At 36.9% G+C, this 19,897-nt stretch overlaps 1 protein-coding gene across 1 annotated transcript in view; it reads left to right on the forward strand.

Moving 5' to 3' along the window:
• roq (RING finger and CCCH-type zinc finger domain-containing protein roquin) overlaps positions 1-19,897 on the forward strand; it is a 711,471-nt gene that overhangs the window by 271,215 nt on the left and 420,359 nt on the right. The window contains exon 9 of the mRNA XM_090390025.1: positions 14,898-15,053. Coding sequence (XP_090246151.1) covers positions 14,898-15,053 — 156 coding nt within the window. The remainder of the gene's footprint in view (positions 1-14,897; positions 15,054-19,897) is intronic.

Below are 19,897 nucleotides of genomic sequence, written 5' to 3' on the forward strand. Positions count from 1 at the left end.
AATGACAGTAATGGCAGTGTGCTACTGCAACAGGATCTAGATAATTTGGGCAGATGGGCTAAGAAGTGGCAACTGAAGTTTAACCTTGACAAATGCAAAGTACTGCATATGGGTAGACGTAACCCCAGAGAAATGTAACAACTGTGTGGTACTACACTTAAGGAGGTAGAAAATTAAAAAGACCTGGAGTAATTTTGCAGTCAGATATGAAGTTTTCTGAGCAATGCAGACAGGCTGCCAGGGCAGGTCATGGGATGTTGTCAATGATATACAGGAATTTTGGTAGTAGGGAAAAGGAGGTGATTGTCCCTCTGTATAAGGCAATGGTCAGGCCACGCCTTGAGTACTGCGTGCAGGTCTGGAGGCCTCATTTTAGGAAGGATGTAGATTTGCATGAAGTGTGTGCAGAGAAGGGCAACAAGATTAGTGAGGGGAATAAAGGGATCCTCTTACCAGGAGAGGCTTAAGTTCAGCAAATTCAGCAGCTGGAGACTAGGCACCTGCGAGGTGATCTGATTGAGGTGTGTAAAGCCTTGAATGGGTTGAGCATGCTGAATTCTGATGGGATTCTTCCACTTGTTCAGATTACGAACCTAAGGGGGCATAAATTGAAATTGAGGAAGGACAGATGTAGAATAGATGTGCGGACATTTGCCTTTAGCTAGCGGGTGGTTAATTGCTGGAACAAACTTACATCTCTTGTTATGGAAGTTGATAGGTTAAATAAATTTAAGGAGGAACTGGACAAATATTTAGATAGATTGTTTTGTAATTTTTTTTTTTTTTTCTTGGCTGATGCTGCATAAGCTCATACGCTTGCTTTCTTGCATCACATGTCACCACTACTACTGTCTTCATCACCTAATCAAAATGCTTTGTAAATTTTGTGTTCTGAAATTCTGATATGGAGGTTCCATAGGTAAAACTATAGCAGTGGTATTTATTTACTGATAACTGTAGTAGTGGTAATAGTTTCACTTCTGAATTCTCACAATTAGAACTTAGTGGACATGTGAACCTTATTCATTATACTCAGATAAATGAATCTAGTGTTATCCTTCAACCTCATTCTGCTAATAATTATATGACGCCTTGGCCATTACGTTTTTCAGCCTCACAACATTGATAAATGCTAGATTACCAGCAGATATTTCTAACACATGGGTATCTCATTTCCACATGAGAAATTTAAAATTAGGACTCAACTCAGGTGATTATGACTTCCCTGATAAGTTATTCTACTTCCATTTCACTCTGTTCATGTACTTGCAGAAGATAGTTTGGCCGAAAACTCACAAGTGTGCTTTTAAATGTATCTTTCCTGCCCTTGTTTTGTTATTTTTAATGGACAATCCAAAAAATCGTGAAGTACACAACCTTTTGTTGGGGATTTCATTTTTTAATTATTTCTAGTTCAGTTTGTAATTAATTTCCACCATTCAAATCACATTTTGAAACCATTTCTAATAGATCTTCATATGGCTGATTAAGGTAAGTGTCTTAAAGTAACGGTTCCCCAAATTTTTGAATACTGGTATTTGATTTCATTGTATTTACACAACAGGTTGTAACCATAAAACAGTTTCATATATCTTTGTCTTAAAATGTACAAAATATCATTGATTGTCACCGATATAAAATAGGTTTCAAAGAACAACTATGAAATGCACACACAAAATGGAACACAAGTATGACTACCGCACAACTGATTCACCAAATTTCACCTCACACGAGATGTGACCTTATCAATTAAGACTTTTACAGGCTAGCAGTGTTGCCAGCCTTGTTACTTATAACACTTTTATGGCAGCAAGCCACCCTGATAAGTTTTATAAAAGGGCTTCTGTCCATTATGGAGAAATAGGAGATGGGTTGCTAGTCTTTTTGAGCTTGTGAAATCAGGTTTTGTCATACAGCAGCCTCTCAATTAACTGGGATCGGATTAACCAGGAAGCGGATTAATCGGGATACTTCAAGACTCCAAATTAAAAAAAAATCAACCAGAAATCAAAAAATTCAAGTAATAACTAGAATAGGTATAAACAGATATTTTGCAAGTCGTAAATATGCGACAAGTGGTATTATAAGTCGTCATTGGGGGATTAGTGCACCTATTGTCTTACAATCCCCGCTGTTTTTACACATCCGCCGCTCAAAAAAAAAGAGACAAAAATGTTTAGTTTGTTTTAGTGCGTCACATCGATTTTGTTGTGTTCCATTGCAGCGCAAAAGGAAATTTTGTTTCATTATTTATGTCAGAATTTTTTTTATAGTAAATTTTTTTTGTTTAGAAATCACAAAAATGATGGGTAAACACAAGAGTTGCGTTTTCAGTTAAACAAAAACTCGGAATTATTCAAAAGTTTGCAAAAGGTGCATCTGTTAAATCTCTAAGGAACCATTATAATATTGGTGACCATACGCAACATCGTAAAAAAATAAAGGGAAGCTATTAGATTTAAAATCAACATCGTAAAAAAAATATAGGAAAGCTATTAGACTTAAAATCGACATCGCAAAAAATAAAGGGAAGCATCGTTTTGGACACGCGAGTAGTGTGTGGTAAGTTTTTTCGTTTTTTTTTATCTATCACCATATTTTTTACGTAGGTTGCTGAACGTTTTTCGATTCCATAAGTCCCCGACTTATGCAACTACGGATTTACATAAATTTTTTTTCACTCAATTTTTTTTTTTTTTTTAGGATTGTAAAATTTAAAACAAAAAAAAAAAATAAATAAATAAATAAAATAAGCAATCAATAATGACGATCACGGCACGCACAAATTGAACCAGTGAAATACGGAATAACAAGCAAAAAAATAGGAAAGAAGAGAAGATTCTTAGAAATTATGGTTTTTTTTTTTATGACAAGATTTCAGTGAAGGGGAACACATTTCACTATGATAACGTAAAAACCAACACAATTCCAGCTATCGGTATTATCGCAAATGCAATAAGATCGAGTTTACTACCCATTTATAATTAGATACACGAACAGAAAAGCCCAGTAACCCGGAAGGTGCAAATTGTTTAACCCTGTGAAGTTCTTTTCAGAAAATTTCATTTTGGCCGTTTTCATGGTGCCGACTAAGAGAATAAGTGACAGCGGTACTAGTAAATCTACCAACAAAAGGAAAGCTATCGATTTGGATCAGAAAATGAAACTAATAAGGATGTATGAAAATGAGCCAAACGTTAACAAGTATCGCGTGGAATTCAGATTTGTCAATAATAATATAGTTGCAATATGTTATTAATCATTCCCGAGTTACGTGAAACTCGACGAAGTAAAAGTCCTGGAACGTTCTTATGTATGTCGGGGACTTTTGTATTTTTTGGATTAATCGGGAAATCTATTATCTGGGATTTGTTTTTTACCACCTATCCCGGAAAATCGAGAGTCTACTGTAATTGTGAAAGTTTTTTTTTTTTTTTTTTTTTGCTTAGTTAACATCGTAAATTATAGTTTTCAGTACCATAATCAGATAATTGACAAATTGCTTATTTTTATTTATCTGAATATTTGAAAAGTTAATATCTTAATGTATGTACAATTCCTTTATAAAAATTTATTTAGTATGGTGGTATTCAGCTAGTGGTGCATACTACACCCCCCCCCCTACCCCAGCTTGCATAAGAAATCAGCTTTATTGTTGTATATCCTTGTTGTTCCATATTGTTGAGCAGAGACTCAGTAAAATTGCCACTGGCACCTTTCATGATTATTGATGAGCTGAAATTTTTATTCAATAGGAAGAACAATCCTTTTCTGTTTTAATAGGATTCAAATTCAAAAAAAACTGAAGAATTACTGAAATATGACTAGGCTGAATTATTATAGGGAAAGTAAAGGTGGAGGGATTAGGTTTCTGAGAAGTGAAAAGGTCCTATCTTTAGGAACATCATAAAATATAAACAAATAACACCTGTTACATATCCCACATATTGCCTTCTTTCATCCAACTTAGACTGACTTGGACTTCTGCAGACCATAAGAATCACAGTTAATCAAGATTCTCATGGCCCAGTTAATCTGCAACATAGTTAACTTTTCCCATGGATAATTTGAGGGCATACTGCACATTAAAATTTACAAAATTCAGTAGTAGTTGTTTTTAAATTGCACTGTAGAATGAGGTTTTTTTGTGGTAATATTATTTAATTGTAAGTTTTCAGTCATTACCTATGTCTTTGAACATCATTTAAGCACCCTAAAAGTATATTGACTAAATTGTATATATCCCATTATAGACATATAAGTATGGCTAGAAATAAAATTGCTTAAAAAGGAACAGAGGGGAAGCAGAAGGAGTTGATGATTGCCTGTCTATAGCCTATTGGCCCATCTAAGCTTTACTTTTTACAAGTGTTTCACTGTATGCAACGGTGATGCATTTTCATATGCCGTATGTAGGGAATGCAGCAAATTATATTTAAGTAGTGATTAGACTAGACTGCTGCTGCATATATAGAGGGAGGGTGTTCTGTTCATTTTGGAATGACAGTATGAAGTAGTTGAGGTTGCAGAGAAAGTACAACAATTTCAAATGTCAAGCAGGTTGTGCAACTCTTTTGCCAAATCAGAAGCATGCTTATGGATATCATCTTTTAAGCAACTTTTCTTGATGAATTGAGGTACTGTCATATAGCAAACACCTTTTATATATGTGCAACTGTGGAATTTTAACCTTCTAACATGCACATAAATTTATTTTCAATCTACACGTACTCGGAAAAATAAACCCATTTATAACTTTAAAAATCAACAAGAAATGATTTAAAATTGTTCACTTTTAATGCCAACTTTATTTTCAATCATTTCTGAATACAACAGTGAAAAATCCATTTTTTATATTGAAAATATATATTTTGATTAATTATTTTTTAAAATAAAACCTCCTTGGATGTGATTTAGATATGTTTTTTAATGTCTGCATTTGGCCATTATCTTCACGGTTGGCAAGCAAAACTTTAAAGAAACAAAAATCAAAAATCCAGCATGCTTCGATGATTTCATGCTAGCCACATGCATAAACAACAGTATATGAAGCAAGTGTTAGCAATTAGGATACTCTTCAAACATAAAGGGGCGCCTCCGTAGCCAGGTGGGAAGGAGCAGCAGTGCTAACACACGCTTCTTGATTAGACCGGGATTCGAGCCTGTCACCACCAAATACGGAGGATTCGGAAAGGTCAGGAAATGACCATCACATATTCCCGGAGCAATATGGCCTTAGTTGCTAATGCTCCTAAAAACCAAACAACAACAACAAACATAAAGGCAGCACACTCAACGATTGGCGCAAGGGATGTCGCCAGTTTTTAATTCTCGTTTCATGGCACTTAATAATTATAAGAATAGGCTTAATAAAGCCTAAAACAGAGATTTTTTTTTTTTTAATGGCAAACTTCTTCAATAGCAAAAAAATTAATGATATAGATTGAAAGTAAAACCAGTAATGAAGGAAAACTAAAATTTCCATTGATGTCACTTTTTAATTTTTAAATTCAAGTTGTTTTGATGGACATTTACAACCAACATACCATATTTTCCCATGTATAAGATACACCTCTTTTCGAAAAATTTGGGGTCTAAAAACTGGGTGCGTCTTATACAGTGGTTGTAGGTTTTTTTTTACTTGCATATCCCGCTTTTTCGCGCTTGTCTTTGCGCTCATTCTTTTGCCCTTGTTCCGGTTTTGCCACATTCTGCCCAGAAATGGCCCACAAAAGATTTTCATACAGTGCTGAATTTAAGTTAAAAGTAATCCAGTTTGCAAAACTGGATCACTGGATCTTTACAAAAGTGAATGGAAATCGTGCTTCTGAACATAAGTTTGGTCCTCCTCCAACTGAGAAAACAATCCGAGACTGGCTACTGGAAGAAGAAACCCTACTGAAAACGCCACGGCAGAAGAAGGCCATTAGAGGCAGTCAGCAAAATGGCCTTATTTAGAGAGGGAATTTAAGATATGGATTGAGGAGCAAAGGGCAATTGGAATTCCTGTGTTCACAAAGATGGTTCAGCATGAGGCAAGAAGAATTGCTGATGAAAAAGAATATACTGATTTCAAAGGAGGACACAATTGGTGCTTTAGGTTCATGAAATGGAATGGACTAAGCATGCGTACACGCACCAGACTTGCCCAAAAGATGCCTGAAAGCTATGAGCAGAAGGTCCTTGAATTTCATCGATTTGTCAGAATGTCGGAAGACACATCAGTTTGAGTTGGGACAGATTGCAAATATGGACAAAGTCCCTCTTCAATTTGATGTTCCAAGTAACAGAACTGTTGATAAGAAAGGGGTGAAAACTGTAACTGTGAAGACAAGCGGACATGAAAAGTGTCATTATACAGTTGTTCTAGCTTGTTGTGCCGATGGAACCAAGCTGCCTCCTATGCTGATATTCAAACGCAAAACAATGCCAAAAGAAGACATTCCTTGAGGAGTGATTGTCCACGTTCATGACAAGGGTTGGATGGATCAGGATGGGATGAAGATCTGGTTTGAGAAAGTTTGGAGCAGGAGACCAGGTGGTCTCTTATGCAAACCTGTCCTATTGGTGCTTGTTCAGTTCAGGGCACGCATAACAAAAAATACAAAGAAGATTGCTGCAGAGCAAAAAACAAATCTTGCTGTCATACCTGGAGGCTTGACATCCCAGGTCCAACCTCTTGATGTCATCATTAACAAACTTCAAAGCTGTCATGAGAGACGAATGGAATCAATGGATGAAGTCTTCTGGGAACAATTTGATACCAGCAGGAAGAGTGAAGAAACCAACTATAGGAGAAGTTTGTACCTGGGTGAAAAGATCCTGGGATAATATCAAGATTGAGATCATTGTCAAGTCATTTAAGAAGTGTGGCATTTCAAATGCCATAGATGGAACTGAGGACGAGGCAATATATGAAGAAAGTGATTCGTCATCAGACACAGATGAGGACAAGCTAATGGATGGGAGTTTTGACAGTGATGAGTTGTATGAATTTTATGATGAATAAAACTTGAGTTCAATAACTTGAGTTCAATACAATGTAATACATTTTTTTTTTTTTCAAATTTCGGCCCCCAAAATTAAGGTGCGTCTTATACATGAGGAAATACAGTATCTGCCCTCCATGCTAACTTTTTAATGGGTTGTAGAAGCTGTACTTTTGGGGATATTGAAAATGCATTTATTCAGATAATTGTGCTGGGCATCACTAAATGTAGTGATGCTCAGCACAATTATCTTGTTTGTTTGTGTAATTGGAGGAGGAAGAGTAATCCAAAACTGGGATATATTGACAAATGCGCTTGCATCAGCAGCAGTACTTCAAGGTTGCCTGATCGGTTTTGTTCCAGCGGCCGTGTTGAATAAAGGGCCTATTATTAGTGTAGTCTAAAAACGATGCCATTATTTTGACAAATACAATTACAATGGAATCTGGTTAATACAAAGTTCAAGGGACCTAAATTTTCACATTTTGTAATAACGAGGTTTGTATAACGCGATCCCCCAGAAGTGTCAAAATTTTACTGTCTTTTTTTGGTTCATACTGTATATCTAAGAATAATAATAAGTAATAATAATATCAAAAATAAATTAATAAAATAAAATAAACACAAAAGCCTTGTCTAACAATACAGTAATAGGAATAACATAGTTTTTAAAGATTTTATTTTATTTGTAAGATAAACTAAGAGAAAAGCAATATTAACGGAAATGAAAATATTGTACTGTAGAGTACTGTACTGTACTGTACTGTACTGTACTGTACAGTACAGTAAAATCTCGTTAGTACAAACTCCGTTTGTACAAAGTACTCGTTTATTTGAAGCACATACCATTCCCCTGCGAAAGGATAGGCTTTTCTATGTAAATATATTTGTTTATTACAAAATTCGGTTAATATGTATTACAAACTACTTTTTCACCCTGTGAGAAATAAATATTGTAATTTTGTATGTTTAATACAAATCTTGGCAGAGGGATCCAATTATTGACCCCAGCTCCCTACTTCCTGAAGGATGGCACTGACTTGTTAGAAATTAGTTTTGTGTAAACAAAAGCAGTTTATGGTAGCCACAACATCACTCTGAAAAACATCTTTCTGAAGGATGAGTTGTTAAATTAACAAATGAATAAAAAGTTTTTCTAAGTTGTTTACATGCACTCCCTCACTCTCCACGGGGAATAAGGTCAGTTGCAATTGTTACCCCAGTTCAAAGAGTTTTTTGCTATCGTATACAGCAATTTATTTCTTGTGCCATTTTATCTGAGCTGATGTCTTTTTCACAACTTTGTGTCTTTAAATTAATTTAAAATTTGTTTATATCAAATCTTATCTAGCAGTGTTATAGCGACAAAACATAGATGGAAAGAATTAAGCCTGGAAATTAAACTAAAAATTATACAAGAGGCTGATAGAATGGAAAGAAGCAAAACAGACATTACAAGGAATACAACATCCCTTTACCTACTTTATCTACATTACTGAAAAACCGAAAAAGACTTGAAGTGCATGCCACTGGAGCAGTGATGAAAAACAGGAAACGAATTCGTGGTGCAAAACACGAAGAGCTTGAAACAAAACTTTCAGTGGTACCAACAAATGCGTGCATCTAATTTGCCAATATCAGGTCTGATTTTTCAAAAAAAGGCAAATTATCTAGCTCAGTTACATGGATTAGCGATTTCAAATGCAGCAGTGGCTGGCTCCAAAGATTTAAAGACAGGTATAACTTGGTTTCGCGAAATGTTTGCGGTGAGTCTGGATTAGTCGACAAAGAAAAGGCTATAGACTGGTTGTGTTCTGTATGGTCCATCCTTGAAAAATATGAGGCAAAGGATATTTTTAATCTTGACAAGACAGGTTTATTTTATAATTTATAGTCAAACAAAGCATTTGCTGTTCAAACAAAGCATTTGCTGTCTTGTCATTGTCGAAAATTAAGTAAACAAAGAATTACTGTTTTGTTATGCTGCAATTCATATTGCAGTACAAAACTACGCCCACTTGTGATTGGTAAGTTTTCCAAGCCAAGATGTTTTAAAGCAGTTAACCAACTTCCCTGTGATTATGAGGCCAATAGAAGTGCTTGGCTTACAGTCAAAATTTTTCAGTCTTGATTATCAAAATTGGACAGAAGAATGAATGGCTTCAGAAAAAAGGAACATTTTGATGATTCTAGACCGTTGTACAGCACATTCTGCCGAGACACTTAAGTTGACAAATATACGGCTATTGTTTTTATCCCCTAATATCACCAGTTTAATGCAACAACTGGATTAAGGCATTATTTTTAACCTCAAGAGAACATGTAGAGCCTGCCTAATATGGTACTTGATCCACAAACCAGGAGGACGGAACAATTTGCAACCAAATTAGAATGTCTTGGATGCTATCCGTAATCTTGTTATTGCTTGGGAAAGTATTACATCAAGTGTAATAATCAACTGCTTCGGAAAGAGTGACTTTTGAGAGAACATCATCGAAAAACATGATCCAGCAGATGAATGTGTGATAGCGACAGTGAGGAATGGAGGAATTTGAAGGAGCATATGGATTTTGTTGGCAAATGTGAAGAGTTTGTGAAAGTGGATGATGAAGTTGCTACCACTGCAACGCCAACACCAAAAGAGCTGCTGGATTCCAAACAAAACGATGATGTTTTTGTTACCAGTGACAGCGAAAGTGAAGAATTGCACACACACACTGCCATCTAAAAAAGATGCCCAAAGTGTATTGAACATAATAGAGAATGTGTTGGCATGCAGTAACATGGATAAAGGAACAACTATTGCATTTGATAACGTCTGTGCTGTAGTTAAAAATGCATATAGGACAAAAACTGTGCAAACAACATTGGATTCTTTTGTTAAATTAGATTAATTTATTAAAAAGTTAATGGTTTGTATGTCTCCTTTTATATTAAGATTGTAATTCTTTTTACTGTGATACTAAAATATTGTATATATCAAAATATATACTGTACAATATTTTAATTTCCATTAATATTTTTTTTCTCTTACTCTTAGTTTGTCTTACAAATAAAATAAAATCTTTAAAAAATATGTTATTCCTATTACTGAATTGTCAGACTAGGCTTTTGTTTTATTATGTTATTTTATTAATTTATTTTTGATACTATTATTCTTAGATATACAGTATGTACCAAAAAAAAAAAAAAAAACACGGTAAAATATTGACACTTTTGGGGCGACCTCGTTATTACAAAATGTGAAAATTTAGGTCCCTTGAACTTTGTATTAACAAGATTCCACCGTATATATTTTGATATATATATTTTAGTATCACAGTAAAAAAAAATTACAATCTGAATATAAAAGGAGACATACAAACCATTAAATTTTTAATAAATTAATCTAATTTAAAGAAAGAATCCAATGTTGTTTGCACAGTTTTTGTCCTATATGCATTTTTAACTACATCACAGACATTGTCAAATGCAATAGTTGTTTCTTCATCAACGTTACTGCAGGCCAACACATTCTCTATTATGTTCAATACACTTTGGGCATCTTTTTTAGTTGGCAGTGTGTGTGCTTCTTCGCTTTTGCTGTCGCTGATAACAAAAACATCATCGTTTTGTTTGGTACCCAGCAGCTCTTCTAGTGTTGGCATTACACTGGTAGCAACTTCATCATCCACTTTTACAAACTCTTCAAATTCGCCAACAAAATCCATATGCTCCTTCAAATTCCTCCATTCCTCACTGTTGCTATCACATTCGTCTTCTGGACTATGTTTTTCGATGATGTTCTCTCCAAAGCCACTCTTTAGTAAGTAGTTGATTATTTACACTTGATGTAATACTTTCTCAAGCAATAACAAGATTACGGATAGTATCCAAGACATTCTAATTTGGCTGCAAATTGTTCCCTCTTCCTATTTTGCAGATCAAGTACCTTATCAGGCAGGCCCTTTATGCTCTCTTGAGGTTATAAATAATGCCTTAATCCAGTGGTTGCATTAAACTGGTGGTATTAGGGGGTAAAAACAATAGCCCCACATTTGTCAACTTTAGTGTCTCGGCAGAATGTGCTATACAGCGGTCTAGAATCATCAAAATGTTCCTTTTTTCTGAAGCCATTCTTCTGTCCAATTTTGATAACCAAGACTGAAAAATTTTGACTGTAAGCCAAGCACTTCTATTGGCCTCATAATCACAGGGAAGTTGGTTAACTGCTTTAAAATATCTTGGCTTGGAAAACTTACCAATCACAAGTGGGCATAGTTTTGTACTGCAATCTGAATTGCAGCATAACAGAACAGCGAGTCTTTGTTTACTTAATTTTCCACCATGACAAGACTCTCCTCGAACAGCAAATGTTTTGTTTGGCAGCAAAGAAAAGGCTATAAAATAAACCGGTCTCGTCAAGATTAAAAATATCCTTTGCCTCATTTTTCAAGGATGGACCGTGCAGAACACAACCAGTCTGTAGCCTTTTCTTTGTCGACTAATTCAGACTCACCGCAAACATTTTGTGAAACCAAGTTATTCCTGTCTTTAAATCTTTGGAGCCAGCCACTGCTACATCTGAAATCACTAACCCCATGTTGCTGAGCCAGATATGCCTTTTCTTGCGAAATCGGACCTGATATGGGCAGATTAGATGCACGCATTTGTTGGTACCACTCAAAAAGTTTTGTTTCAAGCTCTTCGTGTTTTGCACCATGAATTTGTTTCCTGTTTTTCATCGCTGCTCCAGTGTCATGCACTTCAAGTCTTTTTCGGTTTTTCAGTATTTTAGATAAAGTAGGTAAAGGGATGTTGTCCTTTGCAGTGTCTGTTTTGCTTCTTTCCATCCTATCAGCCTCTTGTATAATTTTTAGTTTAATTTCCAGGCTTAATTCTGTCCATCTACGTTTTGTTGCCATAACACTGCTAGATAAGATTTAATTTTAAGACGCCAGCTCAGATAAAATGGCACAAAAAATAGACTGCTTTATATGATAGCAAAAAACTCTTTGAACTGGGGTAACAATTACAACTGACCTAATTCCCGTGGCGAGGGAGTGCATATAAAACTTAGAAAAACTTTTTATTCTTTTGTTAATCCTTCAGAAAGATGTTTTTCAGAGTGCATTTGTTGTAGCTACCATAAACTGCTTTTGTTTACACAAAACTAATTTCTAACAAGTTAGTGCCATCCTTTGGGAAGTAGGGAACCAGGTGGCCGGGGGCAATAATCGGATCACTCTGCCAAGATTTGTATTAAACATACAAAATAACAAAATTTATTTTTCATGGGGTGAAAAAGAACTTTGTAATACATATTAACCGAATTTTATAATAAACAAATATATTTACATAGAAAAGCCTATCTTTTTGCAGGGGAATGGTATGTGCTTCTGCTTCATATAAACAAGTACTTTGTATAAACCGAGTTTGTATTAATGAGATTTTACGTAATATCAAATTTAGTGAATTTAAACAATTCTGTAAATGAGACATGAAATGAGAAAGAAGCTTATGGAAGAATCAGCAAGGGCAGAAAAGATTGGCACAAAGTGGTAATCCAATCACCCATAGGACTAATGAAATGTTGAAAAAGATAGAGATTTGATTTGCTGATAGATGATTAGCTGTGAGAATGATGACAGAAGAATTAAAGAAACAGGCTCCTGAAAAAAAAAAAAAAAAAAAAATATTGCACATGAGAAAATTTCTGCAAAGATTGTTCCATATATTTTGAGTGATGAACAGAAACATCAGGCTTAATGTTTTATCTGATATTTCAAAGGAATCTAAACAAATTCTCTGAACTACTGTTTTCCTCAATATTTAGCGAGTAAAATAGTAGCTAGTGATGAAATATGATGACCTTGAATCAGCAAAATCTTTATAAAGGTTCAGGGCCAAGAATAATCAAAGAAATCAATGGCATCATTATTGTAGAATTATATATATATTATATATCTTGTATTCTTGTAGCATTATTATGTAGAAATTCGAGATATATCTTGTTATTATATATCTTGTATTCTTGTAGCATTATTATGTAGGTGCATTTGAGAGTTTCTGTAAAGCAAAAAAGGAGTAATCAATGTCCCAGTGATTGGTTGCATCACCACGGCAGCATATTCCAGCTCATAGTGTTCTTTCAATGAAAGTTTTTGATCAAAAGTTGTATCACCCAACTTGAGCACTTGCAAGATTCCCCTGAGTCTTGCTTCTGAATGACTTTTGGACATTTTTAAAAATCAAAATTCAACCCTTCAGAGTATGAATATTTTCCACTGTTGAGGATATTAAGTAAAAAGTGGCATAGACTGAGGTTATTTTCCAGAAAAAGAGTTCCAAAAATGTTTTGAGCAATGGCAACAAAGATTTTGTATTGCAAAATTTTTGAAAAAGAGTTTAAAAGTACAAAGGGTACTAGGAAAGTTTTGCAATATGACGCAACAATGAATCAGGAAGCTGCTTGTTGCTGCATGTTGAGACATGTTCATACGTGCATAGTAGCCGCCGCGCCAAGTCGATGGGCTCAGTTATTCATTAGTAGTGAGAGTGTAAAGTGCTTGCGATGGCATCGTGGTCACGAAATGAGATAAGGACAGTTTTGCGGTATAATTTCGTGCGTGGTTTAACCATAGACCAGTGCTTAGAAGAAATGACTCTTGAGCTAGATGATGATTGTCCACATCGTACAACGATATTCAGGTCGTATAGAGAATTCCAAAGGGGAAATTTCACTCTGGAGGATTCTGAGAGGCCGGGAAGGCCACGAACGTCAGTTACGGAGGAAAACGTTACTGCTGTGAGGAAAATGCTTGACGAAAACAGGCGAGTGACCTACCAACAGATAGAGGATACTTTGGGCCTAAATGCACCAGCAATTCGTTCGATTCTGCAAGATCATTTGCACGTGAAGAAACTTTGTTCTCTCTGGGTGCCGCATCAACTGACTGAAGAGCAGATGACACGACGTGTGACTTGGTGCCGGGAGATGTTAAAAAAGTTTGATAAGGGACAATCTCGGTATGTGAACAACATCGTGACAGGTGACGAGACTTGGCTGTACTATTACGATCTGCCGACCAAGGCTCAAAACAAAGTTTGGGTCTTTGATGATGACGACACACCCGTAATTGTCAGAAAATCCCGATCTGTAAAGAAGAAAATGATAGCTGTATTTTTCAAATCGAGTGGAATTGTGGAACGTGTCGTTTTGGACACGGAGAAGACAGTCACAGCTAAGTGGTATACTGAACAATGCTTGCCTAAAGTCATTGGATCTATGAAGAACCTGCGGCCAAAGTCAAGAATGGACACCTGGTACCTCCATCACGAAAATGCTCCAGCTAACCGCGCCAAAGCCTGCACCGAATATTTGACCACGACAGGACTGAAACTTCTCGAGCACCCTCCCTACAGTTCAGACCTTGCTCTCTGCGACTTTGCACTGTTCCCGCATGTGAAAATGAAGCTAAAAGGGAGGCGGTTTTCCAGTGATGAGGACCTTCTACGGGCTTAGGACAACGAGTGTGTTTTACTCCCTAGTGAAAGTTACTAAAGTCGAAGAATGGACCAAAGATTGGTTTCGGAGGATGGAGAGGTGTATTGAATGTAGAGGAAATTACTTTGAAAAAATTAAATAAACAAAGCTGTATTGCAAAACTTTCCTAGTACCCTTTTCATATGCCCCCAAAGTGATTACACATTACTTGATAGTCAAACCTCACATATATTTAACTAACCTTTCAGAATTAGCATCTGTGTTAATAGAATCTTGGGACAGTTAATACTCTTGTTAATATTATCCAGCCAGATGTACTTTTATTTTTTAATAGCTGTTTTTGCATTATGTAACAAGTTGAACTCTGATTTGATTTTCAGATTATTGAAAATAAGTTACTTAGTGAATACTGTCTTTTAAAGGTACAGGGCCAAGAATAAACGGAACATTGGTGGTCGCAGCTCAGCATCAGTTGTGAGACCATCTGCTCCAGTAAATACTACTGCCATCAGAGGAAAAGAGAACCTGTCCTCTTCTCCTAATGGATTGAGGTCATCAACAAGCAGTATTAATCCAAGGTCATCATTTTATTATATGAATTTTTTAAATGTTTTAATCCTAGGAAAGTAAAATAAATTTGATATTCTAGTACAGTGGTTCCCAAACTTTTTTGACTCGCGAACCCCTTTCAACATAACATTTTTTATCGTGAACAACTAAGCCTATATTCTCTAAAATCGTATAATATTTCTGAATTTTTATTGTAAAATATTTCCAGTACTAAAAGTGGTGTGCAAAACTTAAGGACCAACACTATTTCTAAAGGTTACAACCACAAAATCTTTACTTAAGGTACACTTTACTGATGAGAGTAGATTCAGTCTCAGCAGCGATTTTGGACGTCAGCTAATCTGGCAAGAGGTTGGCACACAGTATCATCCCGCAGACATCACCAAAAGGGATCGATATGGCGGTTGAGGTGTTCTCATCTCGGGAGGTGTTATCTTGGATGGACATACACAACTCCAGATACTGGGAGGCAGTACTGTAACTGATGCACGCTACTGTATTGAGGTAAACCTTCCCCATGTGCATCTGTTCCGAGGTGCCATTGGCCCGGGTTCGTGTTTATGGATGATAACGCCACACCCCATCGCACTGTAGTTGTTGATGTGCTTTTGGAAAGTGAAGACATTGTTCATATGGATTAGCCTGCCCGTTCCACCGATCTAAATCCCATTAAATGCATATGGGACGCTCTGGGGAGACTCTTAGAGGCACATCCACACCCACCAGAAAATGTTCACCAGCTGGTGATGGCTCTGAAAGAGGCATTAGCATTAGTAGAGGCATATGATGCAAGAAAGCAAGCTTATGCAGCATCAGCCAAAAAAAAAAACCACGCTCTCATTTCATCCTTCCGTTCGTTCTAAATTTATTTAGGCTATCAACTTACACAACAATGGATGGAAGACTGTTCCACCAACCAACCACACACTGGCTAAAGGCAAACTTCCGCACATCTATCTTTCCTCAATTTGAATTTATGCCCTCTCAAGTGATTATTCTGAGCAAGGGGAAGAATTCCATCAGCATTGAGCATGCTTAAACCATTTAAGGCTTCATAAATCTCAGTCAGATCACCTCGCATGTGCCTAGTCCCCCAGACACTGTAATTCGCAAAATTTAAGCCTTTCTTCGTAAGAGCAACCATTTGTTCCATTCACTAATCTCGTTGCCCTTCTCTGTACTCGTTCCAACAGCTATACATCCTTCTTAAAATGAGGCCTCCAGACCTGTATGCAGTACTCAAGGTGTGGCCTGACCATTGCCTTTTTTAAGGGGATAATCACCTCCTTATCCCTGCTAGAAAAATTCTTGTATATCATTGACAAGACACTATGAGCTACTCTTGCAGATCGTCTGCACTGCTCAGAAAACTTCATATCTGCCTGCACAATTACTTCCAGGTCCTTTTTGTTCTCTACCATAGAGTTGATACATCACTCTGGGGTTGCTGCTTCCCATATGTAGTACTTTACACTTGTCAATAATAAACTTCATTTGCCACCTCTCAGCCCATCTGCTCAACTTTTCTAGATTCTGTTGCAGCAGCGTACTGTCATTAGTCCTTAACAACCCTGCCAACCTTCGTATTGTTTGCAAACTTGGACATTAAGCTTGATATATCATTATCATTAATGAATTCAGAAAATAACAATGGACCCAATACTGCACCCTGAGGGGCTCCACTAATAACATTAGTCCACAACAAGCAGTGTCCATTGATTACCACTCTCTGTCTTCTCTCACTCAGGTCCTGATGGTTGAAATTTACTCATATGTGCAGACAGTTCCTAAAAAAGGGTTACAAATCCTTCCCATCCAGTTATCGTCCAATTGCAATTACTTCTACTATTTTTTCTAAAGTAATGGAGAAATCAATTAACCACCAACTCTTAAACTATCTAGAAACATTCCATCCGATCAATGATCGCCAGTATGAGTTCCGTCAGTGTCGATCCACTGGTGATATTCTGGCTTATGTTACCCATCTAGGGACAAATTTAATGGAAAAGTTTGATGAAACACAAGCAGTTGCTCTTGACATTTCAAAGGCTTTTTATCATGTTTGGCATAAAGGTCTTCTAAATAAGCTTCCATCTCATATTTTGCCAATTTTTTTTTTTTTTTTTAATTGGTTATCAAATTTTATCTCTGACTGCTCACTGGTTAAGGATAGATGGCTCTGTTTTCTAACTTCTCCACTAATTCTGGTGTTGCCCAAGATTCAATTTTCTCCTACTCTTTTCCTTTTGTATATTAATGGTCTTTTTCCTTTGACTGGAAATCGTTTCCATCGTTTTGCTCATGACAGCACATTGCATTCCACCTTCCAGTTTGGGAAACCTTTCTCTGCTCGAACAGCTTCAAATTCTCAAATATCCACTACCATTTCCTTAAATGATGATCTCCATGTAATTTTCCAGTGTGGCAAAGATAAATTAGTTTCAATTCTTCTAAAACTCAGTCCTGTCTTATATCTCGCAAAAAAGGATTCTTTTGCTCCTATGATTTTCTTCGATGACACTCTGAGTTCTAGGCAAAATCTTGGAGATTACCCTGACTTCTAATCTCTCTCTCTCTCTCTCTCTCTCTCTCTCTCTCTCTCTCTCTCTCTCTCTCTCTCTCTCGGAATAAAGCACATTACAAATATTGCTTCCTGTGCATCTAAAAAACTTGGTTTTCTCTTGTCATTACTTTTTCTTCAAAAATGTTGTTGACTCAGTATAAATCCCAAATCTGACCTATCACGGAATATTCCCACATCTGGGACGTTGCCCCCAAAACCTCTCTCAGCCTTCTAGATTCCATTCAAAAGAGGACAGTTAGGTTAAGTAATTAGCATTAGCATTAGTAGAAGCATTTGATGCAAGAAAGCAAGCTTATGCAGCATCAGCCAAAAAAAATAAAAAAAAAAAAAAATAAATAAAAAATAATCACTTCCACTTCACCCCTCTGTACGTTCGAAATACCTGTCCAGCTGAGCCTTAAACTTATTTAGGCTTTCAACTTCCACGACAAGGCATGGAAGTCTGTTCCACCAACCAACCACCTGCTGGCTAAAGGCAAATTTCCTCACGTCTATCCTACATCTGTCCTTCCTCAATTCGAATTTATGCCCTCTCAGGTGATTATTCTGAGCAAGAGGAAAAATCCCATCAGCATTGAGCATGCTCAAACCATTCAAGGCTTTATACACCTCTATCAGATCACCTCGTTGGTGCCTAGTCTCCAGACACTGTAATTTGCAAAACTTAAGCCTTTCTTCGCACCCCTTTGTTCCATTCACTAATCTTGTTGCCTTTCTCTGTACTCGTTCCAGCATCTCTACATCCTTCTTGAAATGAGGCCTCCAGACCTGTATACAGTACTCTAGGTGTGGCCTGACCATTGCCTTATACAAGGGAATAATCACATCCTTATCCCTGCTAGAAAAATTCCTATAAATCATCGACAATACACCATGAGCTACTCTTGCAGCCCATCTGCACTACTCAGAAAACTTCATATCTGTCTGCACAACCACCCCCAGGTCCCTTTCATTCTCTACTACTGTCAGTGTAGTGCCACAGAGTAGATACGTTGATCTGCGGTTGCTGTTTCCCCTACGTAGTACTTTACATTTGTCAATGTTAAACTTCATTTGCCACCTGTTAGCCCGTCTGCTCAACCTTTCCAGATCCTGTTGCAGTAGCATAGTGTCGGTAGTGTCCTTGACAACCCTGCCAACCTTCGTATCGTCTGCAAACTTGGACATTAAGCTTGATATACCATCATCAGTATCATTTATAAATACAGAAAACAATAATGGACCCAATACTGAACCCTGAGGGACTCCACTAATAACATTACTCCACGATGAGCAGTGTACATTGATTACCACTCTCTGTCTTCTCCCCCTCAACCACCCCTTTATCCATAGCAGCAATTTGCCTCCAATGTCACACTGCTCCAATTTGTGCAGCAGTCTTCCATGTGCAACAGTATCAAAAGCCTTTCTAAGATCCGAGTATATAATATCAAACTTATTCCCTGCATCCAGTTCTTTTGTGACTGCATCATAGTATCCAATCAGATTGATCAGGGAAGACTTCCCCTTAACAAAACCATGCTGTGTCTGAGCTATAACTGAAGTCTTGTCTAGATGATCCTGCAGTGCTTCTTTAACCAGTGCCTCCATTAATTTTCCGGGAACAGAAGTTAAACTAACAGGTCTATAATTACTTGTGTCGCCCTTTGATCCTCCTTTGTGAATTGGGGTCACATTTGCACATCTCCAGGTCCATGGGTACTTCCCCTGAGTCCAAGGAAGCTCTCATAATTATGGCTAAGGGTTTGGCTTACTTCCTTTGCGGCCTCCTTTAATATAACTGGATAGATCCCATCCACCCCAGGTGACTTTCTTGTATTTATCTTCAACAATTTCTCCTCCACTTTACTCTCAGTTATTACAAGATTCTTTAGCTTACTGCTAGAGTTGAATACACCTCTGGCATTCCCCTCGCTGAATAACTCCTCATGTCTGAATGTCAATGCAAAATATTCATTTAGTTTGTTAGCTACCTGAGCAGGGTCACCAATAGTTGACCCATCGATATCAAGTGGACCAATCTGATTCATCCCCTTCCTTCTAGAGCTTACATAAGTAAAGAAATCTTTGCTGTTTTTCTTTGCATCCCTTGCCAAAGATTTCTCGTAATCTGCCTTCGCCTGCCTAACCTCCTTTGTAACTTGGTTACAGATCAAATTGTATCTATCGAAAGCTTCTGTGTCACATGTTAATTTGTATGTATCCCATGCATTTTTCTTCTCTGCCATATGTCTCATTAGTTCATCTGACATCCACTTAGGACTAAAC

The sequence above is a fragment of the Mastigoproctus giganteus genome, chromosome 2 (genome assembly GCF_048544385.1).
Source record: "Mastigoproctus giganteus isolate SK-2022 chromosome 2, ASM4854438v1, whole genome shotgun sequence".
Lineage (NCBI taxonomy): Eukaryota > Metazoa > Arthropoda > Arachnida > Uropygi > Thelyphonidae > Mastigoproctus > Mastigoproctus giganteus.